The 19,524-nt window shown below is 36.5% G+C and overlaps 2 protein-coding genes across 2 annotated transcripts; one reads left to right on the top strand and one right to left on the bottom strand.

Moving 5' to 3' along the window:
* Nucleotides 1-150: 150 nt before the first annotated feature.
* cenpl (centromere protein L) lies at nt 151-4,330 on the top strand. Its single transcript, XM_048163322.1, has 5 exons — nt 151-286; nt 597-759; nt 847-1,098; nt 2,772-3,323; nt 3,421-4,330. Exons 1-5 carry the CDS (start codon nt 270-272, stop codon nt 3,493-3,495), a joined length of 1,059 nt encoding a protein of 352 aa, XP_048019279.1. The 5' UTR covers nt 151-269; the 3' UTR covers nt 3,496-4,330.
* A 1,909-nt stretch (nt 4,331-6,239) lies between these two features.
* Nucleotides 6,240-19,136, bottom strand: klhl20 (kelch-like family member 20). The gene is made up of 12 exons (XM_048163473.1): nt 18,984-19,136; nt 17,333-17,699; nt 16,980-17,186; nt 13,990-14,148; nt 13,134-13,228; nt 11,301-11,416; nt 11,000-11,183; nt 10,721-10,864; nt 10,459-10,592; nt 7,793-8,001; nt 7,612-7,718; nt 6,240-7,449 (listed from the first exon to the last, which is right to left on the bottom strand). Exons 1-12 carry the CDS (start codon nt 19,076-19,078, stop codon nt 7,365-7,367), a joined length of 1,902 nt encoding a protein of 633 aa, XP_048019430.1. The 5' UTR covers nt 19,079-19,136; the 3' UTR covers nt 6,240-7,364.
* Nucleotides 19,137-19,524: the final 388 nt, after the last annotated feature.

Raw genomic sequence — 19,524 nt, 5'->3', positions numbered from 1 at the left:
CTAGATATGATCGATTGAAACATGGTCAATAATTACTTATATTACATTTATGTGCCATCATTGTATATTGGTCGCCCCAATTTATTCATTTTGGTAAACATGATCTAGAGTCAACTAAATGTAGAAATATATAATAATACTCTTCTCGCTTGGTATCAGCAATCGATTATTATACCTGCTCCGCCCCGTTGCACGATGGGAAAGCGGGATGTTCAAATCCTCTTCCTGATTTTTTTTTTTTTTTTTGGCTCGGTGTGTTTTTGTTCATCATGGAGGGGAGAGGCAGGTACGGCTGATATATGTTTTTAGCTTTTCTTAAAAATAAATTTTGAATGAGTTATTTAAAACACAACATGTATTAGCATTTTACTTAACGTTAGTATGATAATCATGCAGTGGATTAGCGAAGTGCTAATAGTAGCGGTTGTCTGAACTGCCGTTTTTGTTTTCTGATCAAGTTGTGTTTGATTAACGTAAGTGCTTTAAACCTCAAAATAACAGTTCAAGTATATTTTAAATGTATAGTTACAACATGTAACATTTTATTAAATAACACACTGACTGAATGTATTGAACTTTTTCTCTTACCCATGCAGTGCCGTCAATACTCCTGCCACCAGCAGACCTGTAACTCGTAGAAGCAAAAGCTATGGCCGGAGCTGTGTGGAAGCACCCTCATATTTCTGGCAAACACCAGGACATTTAACAGTCTTGAAGATCCCAACCAGTAGAGAGGCTGCCAAATCACAAATCATCACTGTAAGAGACCATGGAAATGACTCTAAATGCTGTTTCTGACATAGAGTAGCTATGAGTGACAAATATCTTTTTTTTTTCTTTCTACAGAATAAGGTTGACCCTGAGCATATTGCTCTTCTGGTGAAAAATGAGTGGAAGCTGTCCTATGTCACTCCTTTGTATCGCTTCAGACATACAGAGCTGAAATCATATTCCAAGCATCTCTCAGCCTTCATCATAGCAGAGAGACAGAAAGGAGTTGCAGTTGAAGTCGGGTTAGAGGCAGGATTCAAGGTCACGTTTACTTCAGTTCTTGGACTGGCTGAGACCAGTGAGGATGCTGAGACTGTTTTCATTCAGGTAAGTCTAAAGCCTTTGATATATATATATTTTTTTTTTGAGAAATTAATACTTAAAGGGTTAGTTCACCCAAAAATGAACATTCTGTTATTAATTACTCACCCTCATGTCGTTCCACACCCGTAAGACATTCATTCATCTTCGGAACACAAATTAAGATATTTTTGATGAAACCTGAGAGATTTCTGTCCCTCTGTAGATAGCTACGCAACTGACACTTTGACGCTTCAAAAAGTTCATAAAGAGATTGTAAAACTAATCCGCATGAATTGAGCGGTTTAGTCCAAATGAACAGATTGAATTTAGGCTTTTATTCACATATAAACATTGAACAGTGAACATAAACAGAAGCTCAAATGTGATGTAATGCATGAGAATGAACCTCATTGGTTCTCGCACGTCAAGCAAACATGCTTGAGCTTCAGTTTACCACAACTGATGTGTGAGTTGATGAATGTTTATGTTAATAGAAGCCTAAATTCAGTCTGTTCATCATATAAAATGATCAAGTCTCTTCAGAAAATTTGGACTAAACCGCTCAATTAATATGGATTAGTTTTATGATCTCTTTATGAACTTTTTGAAGTGTCAACATGTCAGTTGCATAGCTGTCTATAGAGGACTTGGGTAAAGTTGGTTTTATATTCACACATTCGGACTTCTGTTAAATTCAGACTTTCCAATAAATGTGCAATAAATTAATGTTTGCGAATTTTAAGCAGCGACATGATATTGACAACCAACGATTGTCAATCGTGCCAACATTTTTCACAGTCGATCAAAATAGGCAAGTATTGTTTTAATGGTACTTGTGAATGTCCACTGAATGTCCAATGTAGTGTGATTAACAAGGCTATTGAATACGGATGTCCGAATGTGTGAATGTAAAACCAACTTTACCCAAGTCTATAGAGGGGCAGAAAGCTCTCAGATTTCATTAAAAAGATCTTCATTTGTGTTCCGAAGATGAACGAAAGTCTTACGGGTGTGGAACAACATGAGGGTGAGTAATTAATGACAATATTAATTTTGGGGTGAACTAACCCTTTAAATTGACTGTAAAGACATTTATACTGTTAGAGAAGAGTTCCATGTCAAATAAATGCCATTCTTCTGAACTTTCTATTTGTCAAAGAATCCTAAAAAAAATGCATTATGATTTCCACAAAAGATATTAAGCAGCAAACCATTTTCAACATTAATAATAATAGGGAAAAAAAAGTTTCTTGAGTACCAAATCAGCATTAATTACTTTTTGGGTGAACTATCCCTTTAAACTGACAATAAAGACATTTTTATCTGTTATAGAAGAGTTACATTTCAAATAAATGCCATTCTTTTGAGCTTTCTATTCATCAAAGAATCCTGAAAAAATGCATTGATTTCCACAAAAAATATTTATTAATAATAATAAAAAATGTTTCTTAAGCACCATATAATGGTTGCTGAAAATTCACCTTTATCATCACAGGAATAAATTAAATTTTAGGAAATTATTTTAAAGTGTAATAATATTTCACAATATTTCGGCTTACTGTATTTTTGATCAAATGAATGCATCCTAGATTAATATAAGAGACTTCTTTCAAAAACCAACCACAAACTCTTGAACATTAGTGTATAACTGTCCTGCATTCATGCTGTTTTTTTTTTTCCTTCTCTTATTCCCTCAGATCCAATCCAAACCGGTGTTTGCTGCAGCAGCAGATGCACCGAAAGTTGTCTGGCGTGGTTGGCTCACATGCGTCAACGGTGATCCAGAGTACCTGAGGGCGCTGCCTCCTGATTTTGTCAGCTTGCCTTTGTTTTGCACGAGTGGACCGGAGTCTCTTACGACACTTGTTAAATCCTGGTTCGAGAGGGCTTTTGATTGCAACTTTGGTTCTTTGGCTTTAAACTCCACCACTCTCAATTGGCTGGCTGCTTTGTGGACTGGCTGCCATCCCACCTGCAATATCAGGTATCTGAAGCTAGCCTGGAGCCTTCCGTCACAACCACCTCTGGATGTCTCGTACACAGTGAACCCACAGGATGCGTGGGAGCTGTGGAACAGTATTCACCCAGAGGAGAGTACAGATGGCCGGATAGATATTAAAGAGGTCCAGTCTTTCATGAACGGGCTGGAGACTCATTTTTTCAGACACTTTAAGATCTACCTGTCTGCTGGTATGCTCGTGAAAGTATCTACCGCTCTGGGATCAGCACAGCTTGATGGGAAAATCAAGGTAATTGCTATGGGTCTATTCGTTGCATATTTAGCATGTGTTGCATCTTTACAGTGTTATTATTATTATTTTTTTTAACTATTTCTCTCTTTTTCAGATTGGAAACAGTGACTACATCACCACCTTACTTACCATGCTGACAGAATGTGCCCTTCTGAAAATGCTAACTTAAAATCTGCTTTCTATTTTAGATTTGTAAATAATTTTTTTTGTTGCGGTTTATTTTTTTTCTCTGACATCTAAACTTTTAATTCTTTTAAGGCTTATTGTCTCATATTTATTTTTTGTGCTGTAAAATATGTCTATGTCTGTTTTCCAGTTTTAAAATTGAGCTTGTTTTTATCCTGCTTTTTGATCCCAGTTTTCTTTTCTAAGACTGAGTAGAGTTTTATCAAGACAAATAACATAAGTCCATAAGGCTTATATTATTGTGATGATAATAATCACAAATAAATTTGTCAACTATGTAAATTTATCACTACTATATGTATAGGTGCTTATAAATAGTTCACACAAATATGTTAATATCTGTAATTAGTATATTGTAACATATGTTGATATTTTATACAAACATTTTGTACCCTTGAAAGTATGTATCACTTAGGGACAGCTGTCATCTTTGCGTAATGAATGGCGGCTGGCTTGATTTTGGATGTTTATGTTTTGACAGTGTTCAGGGTCTCTGAAATGATCATATTAAGTTTTGCTTGCAGTGTTAATGTCAGCATCTAACAGTTGAAATGTATAATGTTTTATTAAGTATGTAGGTGGAACTTGCAAGCAGATGGTTTTGTTGGAAGGATAGTTATTTTGGATTTTAAAAGATTGGTTTCTTATTCTGAAATTGATTTTGGTGGACTTTTTGTGTTGATATTACTTTGATTCATTTGCACTCAAGACACATCCTTCATTTAAACATTTAGATAAGTAAAGGACCTACGATGTGGATAAAATGTTTTTGAATTGAGCAACCTTTTGTCTCTCAATAAAGCACAAATCTAAGTTGATTATTTTATTTATATCCCCAATTCATATGAGGAGAAACAGCCATTTTTGGTTAAATCTGCAGTCCGTAACTTCTTTTGTGTTCAAAATTTATATAATGAGCGAGTACATCATGAATTCATTTTCCAAACCGTGTTTTGTCTTATCCTGAATCACTACGGTACACCCAGGGGCGTAGTTTGCTGGGGGGATGGGGGGGAGGTAACCCCCCCAATATTCAAATCCATCAGTTACAACCCCCCCCCCCCAACTCACAGTAGATCTATACTAACATATGTATAATTCATTTATTTTGTAACAATAATTTTGTTTCTAATCGAATATGAGTTTGTCATAATAAATTAGTCAAAAAAGTACCCCCCTTCCATTGAACCGATTGGTAACGCCCAACCAATGCGCGTTGCACTTTCACCAAAACAACGCGAGTGGAGCTCTGTTTGAATGGACAGCACGGGTAGCACCAAAAAATGAAGAGAACCGTTGCCCAGCCGACTATATTAAACTTCTGTTCAAAGAGGGACGTTAAAAAGAATAAAGCATGTACTGAGAAGGAGGTATGAAAACATTGTAATAGCTAGGTACACTCCACATATATTTTAGCTAGCTAATCCATTGCAATTTAGCCATAACTATCAGTGTAACTGTAACCAGTTACCAAAACAGCCGTCTGTTTTGTTACTTCATTTTTCAAAAGTGTCTTATCAATGACAAAAGTATTCACATCGGTGTTTGTTTTCTTACTTAATCTGACTTTTGAACGAATTGGCTTGAATGAACGATTTAAGTAGCTCACTCATTAAAACGTCGAATCGCTGCCACCTACTGGCGGTTTCAATATTTAACATAATTTCTTTCTTTTTAGAATCACTCCGTTATGTTGGAATTTGATGAATGGTTATAGATAGATAGATAGATAGATAGATAGATAGATAGATAGATAGATAGATAGATAGATAGATAGATAGATAGATAGATAGATAGATAGATAATAAATTATCCAATACCGCTACACATAAAACAGACTTTTTTTTTAAATTAAAAAAAAATAATAACAGGGCAGGCAGCATACCAACGCTCAACCCCCCCAATGTTGAAACCAAATCTATGCCCTTGGGTACACCTAATAAGGGTTTATATTGGGACTATTTTAGACCGGGCGGGTCGTCAGTGCTGCGGAGTAGCGTAGTACCTGCGTGACTTGTCATAGACATAAACAGAGAGAAACAGTTCCAGCTACAATGTTCTTCCACAAGACGCATGCAATTCTGTTTATTAACCACTAGAGCGTCAAAAGTTGCTGCTTTAAAGGGATAGTTCACCCAAAAATGAAAATTCTATCATTATTTACTCACCTTCAAGTTGTTCCAGATCTGTATAAATTTCTTTGTTCTGTTGAACACAAAGGAAGAAAGTTTGTAACCAGGCCACTTTGGGGCACCATCGACTTCCGTAGTAGGAAAAAAAACTACTATGGAAGTCAATGGTGCCCCAAAACTGTTCCGTTCAACAAATTCTTCAAAATATTTTCCTTTGTGTTCAACAGAACAAAGAAAATTATACAGATTTGGAACAACTTGAGGGTGAGTAAATGATAGGATTTTCATTTTTGGGTGAACTATCCCTTTAAGTGAATATGTTTCTAGATTTGAGAGATCTAAACCAGTGGTTATCAACCTAAAAAACTTAAATTAAGAAGTTAAATGCTAAAAACCACTATAAGTCATGTTCATATTGACTATTATTATATTAATATATTGCCACTCCTAGTTTCGGTAATATGTTTTAAAACAGCAAAAGTACCAGAGAAAATATTATCTTTCGGAGTCAATAAGGTTGAGAACCACTGATCTAAACCTCATTTAAAGGTTGATCACTTATCAATACAATTTCAGAATTGACAAAGCATTTGGATTTTTTTTTTTTTTTTTTTTTTTCCCATTTTATTTCAACTTTCAAAGTTTTGAAATGTTTAGACAGTTGAACAGCTTTAAAATTAAATAAAGGTAAGATCATGGAATATATACTTTATGTAACCGTTTTTCAACACCAAGATTAGAACACATTACTGTCCTGTGGGAAAATGAGTGTTCATTTTAAAAAAAAAAAAAAAAAAAATGAAAGGGCAGTTTCATCTCATATTCAGTAACAAGCTTAACATTACATTTCCAACCATACGTGCTGGCTGCTACTACTACAATCCTGTTCTGAAATTTCAGAAAAAAAACTTTTTTACCTTAGTCCTGAAACTTGCATAAAACTATACATCCAACAATATTTTAAAGAAAAAAAAAAACAATACAGACTTTAATAGAAAAAATCTTAGTGGATTAAAGTGCATGGACTGACTCATTGATGCATTCGGTTGTATAAAAGTAAACAAATTGATAATACGTAAAACCTGTTTATGACTGCTTCAAAAATAACTTATTTTCTTCTGCAACAGCCTTCATTAGATTGCAAAAGTTTCACGGAGGAACTGCATTTTCAGTACACCAAAGATAGAAACTCAACTAATCTGCTTACATCTGGTAAGAATGCAGAGGAACAGATCATGCTCAGTGTACAACTCATAAAAAAAAAAAAAAAACTAAAGTTAAAGAAATGGTAAAGAAATCACAGTGCATCCAATTCAGACCAGAACATCAATCAGGGAAACACGAGCGTCATTCACACCAATCCCCGGTGATGGGTTTCAAGTTACTGCATTGAAGAATTACAGTCAAACAAATAGTTCCTTCCAGAAAAACAAATGCTCTGGCTGATGCTTTTCCGGCTGCTGTTTCTCTCTTCAAATCGCTGCCTTTGGCTATGCTCAAGTATGAAAGAGAAACCAAATGTAAAAACAAAATGGAGTCATGCTCTATGGCCGTACAGGTGAGTCTCCTTCGAGCAGCTTCCAGAGATAGTATACCTTTGCCATCTCAGTAACTGGAGACAATACTCAGTTTATAACCAGGATTTCCACTTGCATGATGCACAATGTCTCTATGAGGCACGAGCTATGGTGAGGCATCTGTGAGATGGATGCTGTAGGTGTTACCATATATGTGATTCACAGTGAGTCATTTTTATTACACCAACACCACCTCCCAACCTCCTGTAGTTCATTCCACCATAGAGCCTTGAGGGAGGGGGAAAAAAAACAATTAGTTACTGGCAAATGACGTATAATGTGATTCAGGTTTAAACGTTTTGGGTTTTGAAAGAAGTCTCTTCTGCTCACCAAGGCTGCATACGTTTCATCAAAAATACATTAAGAACAGAAGGCAGTGTGCATATTTACCTCCATGTGTTGGCATCGGGGTCATAGACTTCTATAGTTTTCAGGTACGTGGTACCGTCAAATCCTCCAACTGCCATCAACTGGCCATTTACCACTGCTAAACCAACCTAGAACAAGAGAGAGTTTGTTTGTTGGCTGATTCTTTTATAAGAGGCTGACACGAGATATAAGAATCTCATACCCCGCTCCTTCTGGACGTCATGGCGACCACAGGGGACCACTGATTGGTTCTGGGATTGTATCGCTCAGCGCTGCTCAGTTCTGTGGTATCGTCTCTGCCGCCCACAGAGTAGATCATGTCCTGGTACACGGCACAGCCTAGGTGTTTCCGACGGGTCCCCATGGGTGCCACCGTATGCCAGCGGTTCTCTTGCGGGTTATACCTCTCCACTGTCAACAAAATAACTGTTAATAAACATCCTCCATTTCCTTTAAAATACCTGAAATTCAGTAAACAGCACTACTGTTCAAATGTTTGGGTGATTAAGATTTTTTTTAAAAGGCACAATATGTAATTTTTCGCCACTAGAGGTCACCTATTCAAAAGTCGTAGCTTGATGACGCCGAGATTGACAGTGGAATCATGGGAGTTGTAGTCTTCACCTCACAGCCGGTGGAAAAGAATCCGACAGAAGTTATGTTCATGGATGAGATTTTTAACATTACTGTAGTATGAAGCAGAGCAGGGCCGAGTGCTGTGCGAGCAGAAACGAGGCCGCTGGAGCGATTGCTAATGAGAGACGAGTGTGACATGCGTCTCGAGAGCAGCAGAACTTTTATTATGCCTCAGACGATCGCTTCTGCTTCTTCCGATCAAGTGTATGTGGGGTAACGCAGCGCTGTTTATCATATTAGACACATTTGAGAGTGTTGAAAATGATGTTATAACGTTACTCTGTGTGTTCGCTCGGCAGCTGCTGTGAGACACTTGTTTGAGACACACTGCAGTAAGATAGATCGATATTAGAATATCATATTAATAAATGTTGGATGGCTTGTGTTGATAAATGGCATGCAATTAATTTTAATTAATATTGTACAATGGAGAAAATGCTGTATTACTGTTACTGAAAATAAAGCTGCATCTGATTATGCTATGTTAGCAACTTGACAAAATAGTGTTCATCTCCGAGGCATAGTAAAAGCTTGGTACTCTCAGAAAATTAAGAAAACAGAGCTATACAACAAATTGAGCTATACAACAATGATTAGTCGTCTGTCTATGAATGTATCCAACCAGTTATTCCCTTGTCCAATAAAACACATAATTTATTCAAGCATCTTTGGCGTTTCCATTGTTTCTACAAAATAAAACCGGAAGTCAAGGGTAACGCAGGTATGATGTCACCGATAGGCGAAGCAATGACAAGGGACAGGCCACTAGTTAAAATTGCTTATTTTTCTGGATTTAAACAGTTTTTGAAACATCTGGGATAATGCAAGTACACAAGTCAACAAAATATATAACACTGTTCTAGTGATTTTTGGATATTTTAATCCAAAAATTGTACATATTGTGCCTTTAATGTTTTTGAAAGGAAGAAAACACAAAAGAAGATATTTTGTAGAATGTCGGTAACCAAACAGCTCCATAGACTTCCATAGTATTTTTTTCCATACTATGGAAGTCAATGGGGTCCATCAACTCTTTGGCTACCCATATTCTTCAAAATATCTTCTTTTGTGTTCAGCAGAAGAAAGAAACACATACAGGCTTGGAACAACTTGAGGTTGAGTAAATGATGACAGAATTTTCATTTTTGGGTAAACTATCCCTTTAAATGTAATTAATCTGTCCATTATGTTAATATTAATCTAGCAATATTGACAAAAAAGAGAAAACTACTCACGTCTCAATTCATTAATTTGATTTTATTAAAAGGTGCTACAGAGGATGTTTTGTTTTATACATTTTTGCAATATTACTAGGAACTGTCTTTACTAACTGATAAAAGACTATTTATTAGGTGCACTGAAAGGAATAATATTAATATACATCATCTGTGCACGAGGTAGGGCCTTAAAAACATCAGCCTCTGGCTTGTCAATCACTGCCATTATGTTCCTTGTGAAAGACGTGTGCGGATTGGCCCTCTGGCTTGTCAATCACTGCCATGACGTTCCTTGTGAAAGATGTGTGCGGATTGGCCCTCTGGCTTGTCAATCACTGCCATGACGTTCCTTGTGAAAGACGTGTGCGGATTGGCCCTCTGGCTTGTCAATCACTGCCATGACGTTCCTTGTGAAAGACGTGTGCGGATTGGCCCTCTGGCTTGTCAATCACTGCCATGACGTTCCTTGTAAGAGACGTGCGCGGCTGCGCGCTCCAGTAACTTTCCACACTCCACAGGCGCCGCATGCAATGTTTTTGTCAGGAGACAGGAGTAAAAACTCACTAACAGTCTTTGGTTTCTCAGTCGACGAAAAGATCCTCTTTAGCACCTTTAATAACGGTTTAATTATTTGAAAAATCTTGAAGCAATGTTTACTTCTTGTTAATTCTTGAAAAAAAATATATGCCTTTGTTTTAATTTATTAATTATTTTTATTCATATTCTGTGGTAATGAGAAATTTCACAAAAGTTGCAACTTTTATTCAATTTGATACTAGTACCGTCTAGACAACTACTGATACTTTGAACAATTTACCTGAACTGACAAGTTCAAACTTAGTAATTGTCTTTTATTGGATAACATCTGATACTGCCAACATGAAACTGTCAAAATCTCCTCAGCTGCATTTATTCATAGAAGTACAGAACACACATCAAGTATTAATTGCAAGCATAGCAGTATCTGATCACTTTGGTCTGACTGAGTTTTGCCTCTACATCTTCCTGTATTTACCTGTATTTAGTGGGGATGTGCCATCTGAGCCGCCTACTGCGTAAAGAAAACCTCCCAACACGGCTACAGCCACACCCAACCGCCTGGTACTCATTGAGGCAACACGAGTCCACTTATTCTCTTTCGGATCATACCTGAAAAAAAAAAAAAAAAAAAAAAAAAAAAAAGGTACATATCTCATTATACCCCCTCCCAAAGGAAAACGCATGTCATGCCAATGGAGATATTTCAATGATAATCATCTAATTATTTTACTACTAACCTTTCTACAATGTTGAGACAGGAAACGCCATCCTGACCTCCCACAGCATACAGGTACCCCCCTAATACAGCAACACCCACACTGGTCCTGCAGGTGCTAGTAGGGGCGACGTCACTGCTCCACTGGTTAGTCTTAGGGTCATACCTGACAGAGCCAGCAGAGGGCGGAAATGTACAGTTACATTTTTTTATCCATAATAATTTAATTGAATAATTCTGTGAGGATTTATTCATTACACTCTAGAAGTGTGATGAATATGGATGAATTTTCAAGCAGCACCTCTCCACACTATTGAGATAAGACGAGCCGTCATGTCCGCCAACAGCATACAACAGATCATCTAGAACACTGACACCAACTCCACAGCGCCGTTTGCTCATGGATGCCACCATCCTCCACTCGTTGGTCTGGGGGTCGTAGCGCTCAACGCTTGAGATAGCGTCACCACTGCACCAACCTCCCACTGACAGACAGGACGACAGTCACACAAACAAAACTCACAACAACGACTGCTGAAATCAGATGTGGCAGAGGAAAATCAGTGGAATAAGAACTAAGATCTGTTTGCTAAAACACTCACCAGCAAACAGTACTTCTCCACAACGAATAGGCTTTCTGGGCCGGGTTCTAGGTCCCTGCATTAGGGGGCGCTCTTGGGGTAGCAGGAGGTAGTTCTTGGCTTCATCGACCAAGTCCCTATAGGGACAAAAAGTGTTGTTTAATCTGTGCTCTAACAATTTAGAACCTGGAATGGAAATTTTACATTTAAATTTTAATAGAGAATTTTGAAAAATCTATTTTAATGGTTCAGACTAGACTTGTGCCGATATTCAGTAATGCGATATATCGCGATGATGAATATGCACGGTATTGTTATCGTGGGCATTTCAAAATACCGTAAATAATAATTTATTACCAATTATTAAAATTTTTATAATGCATATAAGAATACTTTCCCCATCAACCGTATAAAATGCACAACACCGCTGTATTCTGCGTCAAAGGGACACGCGCTCAGATGTAAACAAGCCCAACGTGCATGAGAAGCACATGGCCAAACAAGTGAAGGAAATGTGCTGAATGAAAGTTCACGGTCACTCTCTGACAGCAGAGGGCGCTGATGGAACAGCAGAAATGCAGCGGTTACCCCGGAAACCCATAAACAAAGCAACTGCGCTAGTGAAGTTTTTAAAATGCTTCAAACATATATTTTAGTCTGGACTACAACATGCCCTAATGATTAGAAATGTTCTGATTATTTGTTATTGTTCAGTAAAACTTTGAGACATACGTCTTCATTCGTTAAGATGTTAATTCATTATTACCAAACTGACAACGAAAAATACTTATAAAGTATGAATTATTCTTAGTTAATGTTAATTTCTTAGTTACTGTTTAATAACATTACTAAAATCAAAATAACTTATTTAATGGACCTGAGATAAAACTAACAATGATCAGTTGTGTTTCTTAACTAACATTAACAAAAAATAAAACTTTCTGTAACAAATGTAGCTGTTGCTCAATCTTAGTTAATGCATTAAATAATGAGACCTTATTGTAAAGTGTTTCCTGTTGTTCTTTATAGCCTAATTCTTTTGCATTTTAATCTGTTTGTAAATTTGACTTTACATTCTTTTTTGTGTATTGTATTATTGTATTTAAACATTCAGAGTTCTTTTTGTTATTACAAAAAGAGTTCTTAAACCGGTTATACTATGAAAACACTTTTTTTTGCAACTTATTTCAATATCGTGATAATACCATATACCGTGATAAAAGATTCAGCAATTAATCGCAACATGAAAATTTGATACCGTCACATGCCTAGTTCAGACTGATTGCAAATGGCTGTTAGCTCAATACGACAGATACATTTTTTTTTTCTTAAAAGATTTACGTCAACATGACCTATAAAATATGATCTTTGCAAGGGCCTGAAAAGGTTTTATATAATATTTATTGAATACAATTTTCAGTTTGAATAGTATGTGATTAAAGTACAAATTCCTCAAAATATAGTATTGCTTGTTTGTTTGTTTATAATTGAGCACCATGCCAGCTATTATGGCTATATTCATGGCAAGAGACAAGTAAAAGGGGGTACTGATTTGGCGTAAGTCGACTTGTGCAGTATGCATACGGTCGTCCGCCAGAAGCTAGTTATTTGAAGTTTTAAATATGGATGTGTTTCTTACAAAAACACATTGCTTCACTTCAAAAGGCCTTTATTAACCCCCTGGAGCCGTATGGATTACTTTTATTATGGATGGATGTTTTTTTTTTTTTTGCTTTAAAACCATTACAGTTCATTCAAACATGCTTTTATTAGATATTGGACATGGCAAAAGTGAAATACAGTTAATACTACAATATTACCTAAGTAATTTATAGCACTGTTGTTCACACATACCTACACTCCTCATCACTCTTGATCAGAGGATCTGAACCCACCGTCCCAACCAGAAACTTCGGGCTCAAGAGGGGAAGACGCACATGTTGGAGAACCTGTTGCCATGACAAAACCAGATGACATGTCTCATGAATTATTCATCTCATTCATCTCTTTTATGCAAGTCTAAATAATAACATTTTTTTTCCAAAATTGAAATATAATATAATATAATATAATATAATATAATATAATATAATATAATTAATAAATAAATAAATAAATAAATAATCGCTGAACAAAAGAGGATTCTTCTGGCAAAAAGAGCTTGTAATAAAAGGGATTCAAAAAGTTGTAAAAAGCGACACAGATGACGTTTTTATTACTCAACAGGTGAGTAAGGTATTTTATTGAACAGATAAATATGGAGCTCTCTAACAGAATTCACTGTACACTGTCCTTATGGTTGTTGTAGCGCTGTGCCGGAATTTATTCTCAACAAAGTACCGTGTCTATTAATACCATCTACACAGAAAGGAGTAGTGAGTAATGAGCTATAGCAACATCTTCAGCTAGTCAGCTTGAGATCCTTTCCATGTAAACTGGTTATATCTCTTAAGCCTAGTAGTGATTTTTTTGTTGTTGTTGTTGTTATGAGAAAGAACCATACTCATCCGCACAGTCATGCAGAGCCGAAGCACAACCAAAACAATGTTCTTCCAAAAAAAAATGCATGCAGTTTTGTTTTTTAACTAATAGAGGGACAATAGTTGATATACACTACATATACAAAACTAATTGAGTTTATTTTTCTTCCACATTATGAGCATCTACCAGAAGCAGTATGTCCACAGTGATTCATGTGCTTATATCTGACCTGTGGCAGCTGGGGCCTGCGCTCCTGAATGCTGTATTTAACCCAGGCCATTACAGCATTAAACACCTGCTCCTCACTCCGAACATTGAGCTCATCACTGGAGATAATGTCTATCAGCTGGTTGGCTGGCAGCAGCATGAACTCTTCACTCTCCATCACCTAAAAGGCAGAAATTATAATAATAATAATAAAAAAAAAAAAAATTAAAAATTAAAAACATGAATGGGCCATTTGACAGGTATCAATTTCTTTCAAAAACCAGATCACAATTATTTGTAAAAACACATTTACACATAAATATTCCCTGGGAATCTAACCTATGACTTTGGCAGTGCATATGACTCTTTTAAACTAAATAAAGAAACAAGGAGGGTGTTCATTTGATACCAGCAATGGGGGTTCTTCCCATGAGTCAAAAATAACAGGGGTATACGGCCATCAGGGAAACCCTAAACTAGTTGATGGAAATCTGAATCCACGGCTAAAATTAGTAACAGGGAAGTCACACTAAAGTCTCATACAGGGTTCCCACACTTTCTGACCAGTGTAATTTCTAACTAAAGAAATATTTAAATTAGCATTATTAGAAACTTTTATATTGACAATACACATTTCAATGCCTTAATCAAGCCTTGAAATCAACTTTTTTAAATTGTCTGAAATGTACAGGTTTTCCAGGAATCTAACAACCCTGCTTATGATAATCACGACCAGAACTACTAATCGAATCTAGCTTTCTTTTTTAAACAAAACCACACAAGATCAATGTACAATAATGTTACGTTAACATCAGTTCAAACACTAGACATCATGAACCAGGAACATACGTACACAACACTCATAAATCAATGTTAATGTTAAGGGTTAGGTTTGTTTACCTTTGTTTTAGGGTTTAGGGTTAACCCTAACCCTAAAACATAGGTATAGCTTGACACCTTAATTTTTGCGGAATCATGGGATGTCTTGTCTTCACATCTACAGCCGGTGGAAAAGAATCAGGACAGGACTCGGGCAGAAATCATATTCATGGATGAGATTAGTAACGTTACTGTAGTATGAAGCAGAGCAGGGCCGAGTGCTGTGAGAGCAGAAAGAGGCCGCTGGAGCGATTGCTAATGAGAGACGAATGCGACACATGGCTCGAGAGCAGTGGAACTTTTATTTATGCCGCAGTCGACACTTCTTCCGATCATTCGTATGTGGGCTAAAGCAGCTCAGTTTTATCATATTAGATACATTTGTGTGTTGAAAGGTGTTATAATGCTACTCTGCGTTCACTCAGCGGCTGCTATGAGACACTTGTACACTGCAGTAAGCTAGATTTATGTATGGTAAAACATGGTACTCACTGTAAATCAAGAAAACAAGATTTAAACAATAAGACTTACTGTGTTGAGCTATATAACACGATTAGTTTTCTGTCAATGAATGTATCCAAACAGTTGCTCACCTGCCTAATAAAACATATTACACACATATTAAAGCGTCTTTAGTGTTTCCATGGTTTCTACAAAATAAATAAAGAAATTGAGGGTAACGTGGTCATGATGTCATTTATTGGTGACGCACGGACAAGGTCCGTGTCCTGGTTAAAATTGCTTATTTCTCTGGATTTAAACATTCTTGGAAACTTTTGGGATAATGTCAATAAAATATAACATTGTTCTGGTGGTTTTTGGATATTTTATCCAAAAATCTTACATATTCTGCCTTTAATATGTTAAAATGTAATTTAAGTTCATTTTCTTTTCTTTTTTTCAAGATTCCTTGATGAATAGAAAGTTCAAATGACCAGCATTTATTTGAAATATATTTTTTGTAACATTATAAATGTCTTTAACTGTCAATTTTTATCAGGTTAATGCATCCTTGCTGAATAAAACTATACATTTCTTTTAAAAAATTTAAAGGTCCCGTTTTTCGTGGTTTTTTGAAGCTTTGATTGTGTTTACAGTGTGCAATATAACATGTGTTCATGTTTCGCGTGTAAAAAAACACAGTATTTTTCACATAATTTACTTATCTGAATACCGCTGTTTCCACGGTCATAAAAACGGGCTGATGACTTCCTTGTTCTATGAAGTCCCTCCTTCAGAAATACGTAACGAGTTCTGATTGTGCCAGCGGTTCCTGTGTTGTGATTCGACAGCAGCTTAGCGCATCTTGCCCGGAAAGGTCACGCCTCTTACCATAACGTGGAGATGCACGCGCTCAGTGTTATTGTAAACATGTCTTTAATTTTACCCTATCAATTTGAGCTGGAATCAGACCCGGTGATTGGACTGTGGGATGAAAATAACAGCGTTTCGACGACATGGCGACAAACACACTCTACAAACGCAACTCTTGTGTATTCCTGTGGGCGGAGGTTAGTCAAAAAACTGTTTTAGTGACGTCATTAAAGAAGGAAGTAGAGGGATGTAGTCCAAACTGGCCGTTCGATGTAGGCGACTTCTGTTAAATAAAATATCTCACTTGGCATTGAACTTTGAGCTTTAAAATTTTACAGATTTTATTTATACTCTAACAACAACATTACACACTGACTAAAGTTTGAAACATGGGATCACGAAGAACGGGACCTTTAATGATCAGTAATGTTTTATATTGCATAAATTAACATTAACGTATTATGAACAAAAAGAATTAGCAATAAACAGTAGATTTATAAATTAACACATTTTGAAGCAAAAAAAAAAACAGCATCCATCCATAATAAAAGTAATAAATGCTTGATTAAATGATACAATTGTTGTTCAGATACTTAATGTATTAACTAAAATTAACTCATTGAACTTTACTGTAAAGTGTTACCTAGTACATTGTAATTTCATTTATGATTAATAGAAAGAGGACATTTAGACCTGTGCTGCACAACCAAAGACAGCAAAAACAAATGAGAAAAGAAAAGAAAACAAAACAGTTCAAGTTCAAAGTCATGGTACATTCAGTGTCAACACAATAGAGGGTGTGTGGAGGGCAGCCATTACCTCCTGAAAGTTATGCTGGGTGAACTTATCAGCAATACGCAGCAGCTCTCTGCAGGAGTGAGTGTCGGCGAAGGCCCTGATGCCCAGGCAGTTGGAGGGGTCCAGTTGACGCTTGAGGAATTCACAGCAGGCTTCCTGAATCTCTGCCAGCTGTAACAAGCAGGCAGCGGGCAGCAAAGTCTGCACGTTTCCCTCCTCCACAGTCACCTGCAGGACACCACACAACGTACGTCAGCTTGTTTAAAGTTTAATATTAAACTTCAATGCAAGCATTGGAGCTTTATATTAAAAATGACAGTAGTTGATAAATTATGCAGCTCTAATATTGAACACACAGCAATAGAAATGCATACCTGCGAGGTATAGGCAAAGTCGATTAGCAGCTCCATGGCTCGTTCATCAATATCCCGGATGACGACTTCTGTCTGTCGGCTCTCGGCCAGTTCCCCGGTGAACATGGCTCTGAAATAGGGGCTGCAGGCAGACAGGATCACACGGTGTGCATAAATCTTCTTGGCTCCCACCACCAAAACCACGTCGCACAGCTCTCGATGCTTGCGGAGCAGGTTGATGACCTCCAGGGTCTGCCGAGGGTGCTTGTCCGAGATGTAGGGCATCCTGGCAGGCTGAGGCACTCCCTCTGGGAGCTTGTTGGGGTCTCCCAGCGTGCAACGACTTGTGATATCCATTCCTGTGGTATCTGTGCGTGCACTGGTACCCCTGAGGAACAAACAAAAAAAAATGTTTTAGTTTATGCTAGTTCGATTCTCATAGGCTGTGAGAAGTCAAGAAGTTAAGAATGTAGTATCTGCTACATGAAAACAAACTATTGTGATGTATATCCAAATGACAATGTTTCTCAAACCAGACAAAAATGTAAGTCGGGACTTGATTTTGTCCATTGGGAATTGACTGGATTGTTGGATAGTTGTGGTTTACAATTGCAGTGATCTCATGTGAGTGACAGTTTGTCCCACCCTCACGCCAGTAAACACATTATCAGAGAAGAAAGGTCATTGCAAGAGGGAGGGGAAGTTTTGATAAAAGATTAAGAGGGCACTTTAAATATTTATATATATATATATATATATATATATATATATATATATATATATATATATATATATATATATATATATATATATATGGTTGTGCATGGATATAATAAATACTGCAATATTCCATAAAAAATGTGTGTCAATTTTGATTTCATGGTGACTTTAAATACTTCCCTAATACAGATAAGTCATTAAAAGATTAAAAGCCATACTTAAAATACTTATAAAGCATGACAACATGATTGCAAGTGCCTCTGTGCATGCATGAGCCATCTGAATGTTGAGCCAAAAATGTTGAGTTACCTTAAAAATTATTATCTAGAGATCAAGCAGTTTGAAGTCTATGCAAACAAGTTTGAAAACAGCATGGCTAGCAACACACGCCCATAGTAAACATCACAAATGAATTCACTGACTCTATCTGAATGTTATGAACGTTCTTTAACAATAAAATACATGTAGACGTATTATTTATTGACATTTAACTGTAGTGCTTTCAATCATAATATAACTTCTACTTATACGAGTTGCTCTGAAGAATGAAACGCTGAATTAAGACAATGCAGCAAAATAGAAATGTGACTTAAATTAGGCAAATATATACATAAATTGTTATGGACGTTGGAATGACATTTTAAAAGTATGGAATATTGTTCTTGTGAATGTTGACCAATTTGACAGGGCCCAGAGTATTCCTAATGCAAACCTTGCGCACTAGCAGAGGCAGTCTCCTTTAGTCAGAACTAAGACTATAATTGTAGAGCTTTAATACACATAACGTCAAAGTTTTGAGTACATCTGTGAGCGAGACTCAGTGTTTACACACTGGCTAAGTGAGTGTCAGTTAGCTCTAGCTTAGCTTTATCGAAGTGCTGGGTTTGTACTGTTTTAGCAGTTTTCAAAGGTGGCGATACTCTTTGTATGAAAAGAGACGTTATTCCCTCACCTTATTTGTCCATTAAATCGGTCCAGATTGAATTTTAAGTCGTCGAGATTTAGCCAGATAATATCAAGACAACCGCTCGGTTTACGGGACACCATCCACTTTTATTTTTTATTTTCCTGATGAGTTTCCTGACAGGGACCGGAAATAGGCTTTTTAAAATACAAGTCCTGTATCTGTTCGTGCACTACTACGACTACTGTACCAGAAGTGCCAGACATTATTTTATAATTAAGAGACCATTTATTTATTTATTTATTTATTTTACCCTTATAAGGGCAGTTTTCACCTATATATAATATATTTACAAATACTTCAACTGGATAATTTACTTTAAATAAATCATAAACTCCTGTTACCTAGCTATAATCAAAACAGCAAATGAAGAAGTAGCTGTAAATAATGCTTATAATATATCATGCTAGATTACACAGCTTTCTATTCACAGTAGATTTTGATGTAAACAGGGTTTAAGGTTTTGGGAATTGTTTGGGAATGTTCATCATGTCAATGTTTTTTGTTAACTAAAAGTAAAACTATTAAA

Source organism: Megalobrama amblycephala, linkage group LG17 (assembly GCF_018812025.1).
Source record: "Megalobrama amblycephala isolate DHTTF-2021 linkage group LG17, ASM1881202v1, whole genome shotgun sequence".
Lineage (NCBI taxonomy): Eukaryota > Metazoa > Chordata > Actinopteri > Cypriniformes > Xenocyprididae > Megalobrama > Megalobrama amblycephala.
The sequence above is the reverse complement of the archived record's forward strand: the minus strand, read 5'-3'. Positions and strand labels throughout refer to the sequence as shown.

What these genes read in the sequence shown, in the direction of transcription:
- cenpl (XM_048163322.1), top strand. An exon ending in CTGAGACTGTTTTCATTCAG is followed by an intron (nt 1,099 to 2,771) that starts GTAAGTCTAAAG and finishes TTATTCCCTCAG; the next exon opens with ATCCAATCCAAACCGGTGTT. An exon ending in AGCTTGATGGGAAAATCAAG is followed by an intron (nt 3,324 to 3,420) that starts GTAATTGCTATG and finishes TCTCTTTTTCAG; the next exon opens with ATTGGAAACAGTGACTACAT.
- klhl20 (XM_048163473.1), bottom strand. Translation starts at nt 19,078, where the DNA reads ATGGTGTCCCGTAAACCGAGCGGTTGTCTTGATATTATCTGGCTAAAT. An exon ending in CCCAGCATAACTTTCAGGAG is followed by an intron (nt 14,149 to 16,979) that starts GTAATGGCTGCC and finishes TCTGCCTTTTAG; the next exon opens with GTGATGGAGAGTGAAGAGTT. An exon ending in TATCTCAATAGTGTGGAGAG is followed by an intron (nt 10,865 to 10,999) that starts GTGCTGCTTGAA and finishes TGGCTCTGTCAG; the next exon opens with GTATGACCCTAAGACTAACC.